The sequence below is a fragment of the Euleptes europaea genome, chromosome 3, assembly GCF_029931775.1.
Source record: "Euleptes europaea isolate rEulEur1 chromosome 3, rEulEur1.hap1, whole genome shotgun sequence".
In the NCBI taxonomy this organism is placed as follows: Eukaryota; Metazoa; Chordata; class Lepidosauria; order Squamata; family Sphaerodactylidae; genus Euleptes; species Euleptes europaea.
Genome location: NC_079314.1, coordinates 117,402,870 through 117,405,997, shown reverse-complemented (window position 1 = coordinate 117,405,997; position 3,128 = coordinate 117,402,870). Strand labels below are relative to the sequence as shown.

Sequence of the window (3,128 nt, the reverse complement as noted above, 5' to 3'; positions counted from 1 at the left end):
TGATTTCTAAAATATTGTTCTGGAGTATCTGCAATGCATGCTGCTGTTTTTTTGCAGAACTATTATTTGTTTAATGCCCGTTCCGGGCCATTCCAGCTTTTACCCTGTCCCCGCTTTATTTATTTTATACCCCACCTTTCTCCACAACGGGACCCAAAGCAGCTTAAATCATTCTCGTCTCCTCCTGTTTATCCTTAAAACAACCATTTGTTAGAGGCAACCGCTGATCCTAAAATGCAGGTCTGCAAACAGAACCAAACTGCAACCATTTAATAACTTGGCTGTCTTACCGTTTCCTACCCTTTAGGGGAGGATTGCATCCTTCCTTTAATATGTTTCCTGTGCGATTATTTCTGCTTGCTTTAGTCAGAAAGGGGGGGTTTGAGAGAGGAGGGCAGTTCTGGTTTTAAGCGCCTTACTTTGTACTAAAAATGGCAATCCCCTTATTGGAGAGAATGCTAGCAGCTAACCTTTGCCTGCAGGGTTAGTTCTCTCTTTACAAGGGCATTCTTTGACATGTCCTGAAATTGCCGCATGATGCAGGAAAGTCCTACCGAAGTCGACAGGGCGTATGCCTAGGAAAGTGTGCTTGGGATCGCAGCCTCTCCCCCCCCCCCAAATCTGTCAACATCTTCATTTTTCTGCTCTGCTCTGGCAGCTTTAATGCAAGTTCCTCGTGCAGCAGTGGCTGAACATTCACAGTCTCCTGTTTAGCAGCCGATCCTAATTCAAGATTCTAGTGTGGAGAGTCACGCTGGCTCCCCGAGGCGTGGGAAAGCCAGCCCCGGCTTGGTGTGTTTGTGCAGGCAGCCCGGGGGTGGGACTGCCCCACGCAGGACGGCAAGGAAGTGCGCTCTGCTCTGCCAGGAGTTGCAGCCTCCTTCCTTAAGCGACAACTTTTTGAGCAAACCGCTGCAGACGAGGAAGCGGCTGGGGGAGGGCTTTGTCCTGGGGAAGAGAGGAGGAGGAAGGAACGGAGGCAGAAGGGGAGGGGAAAAGAGGGTGTACGCTTCCTTGGTTTGGGCTGCTTGCCCCTCTGCGTCTGGGAAGGAGAGTCTCAGAAACCGCTCCCTGCCAAGAAGCAACAGCTCAGCCACGGCGATCTTGAACCGCCTTGGCCAAGCCAGCCATGAGGGTGCGGCTGGCCAGACGCTGGTCCTGGCTTGGCAGAGCGTGCCTTTTCCTCGGGCTCTTGACGGCTGCTTTCTTCGTATTGGAGCTGTCCATCTCCGGTTTCCAGGAGGCTTCCTCTGGGAGCAGTGTCACCGGCAGGCGATGGGAGAGACGCTTCTCAGACAGGGCTGAAAACCCTGAGGAACTGGCCCGGCCCCTCTATGAGAAATCTCCCCCAGATTCCTACGGTCTAGGGGAGTGGGGGAAGCCTGCCCACCTGCAGCTGAGTCCCGAGGAGAAGAAGCTTGAAGAAGAGCTGATTGAAAAGTATGCCATCAACATCTACTTGAGCGACAAAGTCTCTCTGCACCGCCACATCCAAGACGGACGGATGTCGGAGTGCAAGTCCAAGGCGTACAACTATCGGAAGCTGCCCACCACGTCGGTCATCATCGCGTTCTACAACGAGGCCTGGTCGACCCTGCTGCGGACCATCCACAGTGTTTTGGAGACTTCGCCTGCCATTCTGCTGAAAGAGATCATACTGGTAGACGATTTGAGCGACAAGGCGTACCTCAAGGGAGAGTTGGAGCGGTACATCAGCGATCTGGAAAGGGTCCGTTTGATCAGAACCAACAAACGGGAAGGGCTGGTTCGGGCCCGCTTGATTGGGGCCACCTACGCCACCGGGGACGTTCTCACCTTCCTTGACTGCCATTGTGAATGTGTTCCTGGATGGTTGGAGCCGCTTTTGCAACGGATTTACGAGAACGAGAGTGTGATCATTTGTCCAGTTATTGATACTATCGATTGGAATACATTTGAGTTCTACATGCAGTCTGCCGAGCCGATGATTGGGGGATTTGATTGGCGGTTGACGTTCCAGTGGCACTCCGTGCCAGATTATGAGCGGCAAAGGCGGAAATCCAGAATCGATCCAATCAGGTCCCCAACGATGGCCGGGGGGTTGTTTGCTGTGAGCAAAAAGTATTTTGAGTACCTTGGAACATATGACATGGGGATGGATGTCTGGGGAGGGGAGAATCTGGAACTGTCCTTTCGGGTGTGGCAGTGCGGAGGCATCTTGGAGATCCATCCTTGTTCCCACGTGGGGCACGTGTTTCCTAAACGGGCGCCGTACGCCAGGCCAAACTTCCTCCAGAACACTGCCCGTGCTGCGGAGGTATGGATGGATGACTACAAGGAGCATTTCTACAACAGAAACCCTCCAGCACGGAAAGAAAATTACGGGGATCTTTCCGAAAGGAAACTCCTGCGGGAGCGCCTGAAGTGCAAAAACTTCAGTTGGTATTTGAAAACGATATTTCCTAACCTGCACGTGCCGGAGGATCGGCCTGGCTGGCACGGCGCCATCCACAGCATGGGCATTTCCTCGGAATGCCTAGACTACAACTCACCTGAACACAATCCTACTGGGGCCCACCTTTCTCTCTTTGGATGTCACGGCCAAGGAGGCAACCAGTTCTTCGAATACACTTCCAACAAAGAAATCCGTTTTAACTCTGTGACAGAACTCTGTGCCGAAGTTCCTGAGCCGAAGGAGTTTGTGGGCATGAGAAATTGCCCCAAAGATGGCTCTGCAATCCCAGAAAGCGTTATATGGCATTTTAAAGAGGATGGGACAATTTATCATCCTCACTCAGGAAAATGCTTAAGTGCTTATCGTACTCCAGAGGGAAAACCGGATGTACAAATGAGGACCTGTAATTCGGCAGATAAAAATCAAGTGTGGAGGTTTGAGAAATAGAAAGGCCTGTAATCCAGGAATCCTCCCTCATGAAGAATATACATTCCCCACAGGCGTAACTTTTAGGCCTGATCTGGTCTGAAATAACTTTATAGGTTGTTAATTTGAGAACTGCGATGAACTGGGATTCCCTCCCCCCCTTTTGTTAAGAAAAATATTTTGGGACATGCCAGTTTTAAGTGCCTTTTATTCTAAACTAAGGTGTTCACTTTAAAAAAAATCACTGAAATTTTGCCTTTCAGTGGAT

General features: G+C 50.9%; 1 protein-coding gene across 1 annotated transcript; it reads left to right on the top strand.

Moving 5' to 3' along the window:
* The first annotated feature begins 1,129 nt into the window (after window positions 1-1,129).
* Window positions 1,130-2,901, top strand: GALNT4 (polypeptide N-acetylgalactosaminyltransferase 4). The gene has a single exon (XM_056846257.1). The coding sequence runs from the start codon at window positions 1,130-1,132 to the stop codon at window positions 2,879-2,881; it is 1,752 nt and encodes a 583-aa protein (XP_056702235.1). The 3' UTR covers window positions 2,882-2,901.
* The last annotated feature ends 227 nt before the right edge of the window (window positions 2,902-3,128 follow it).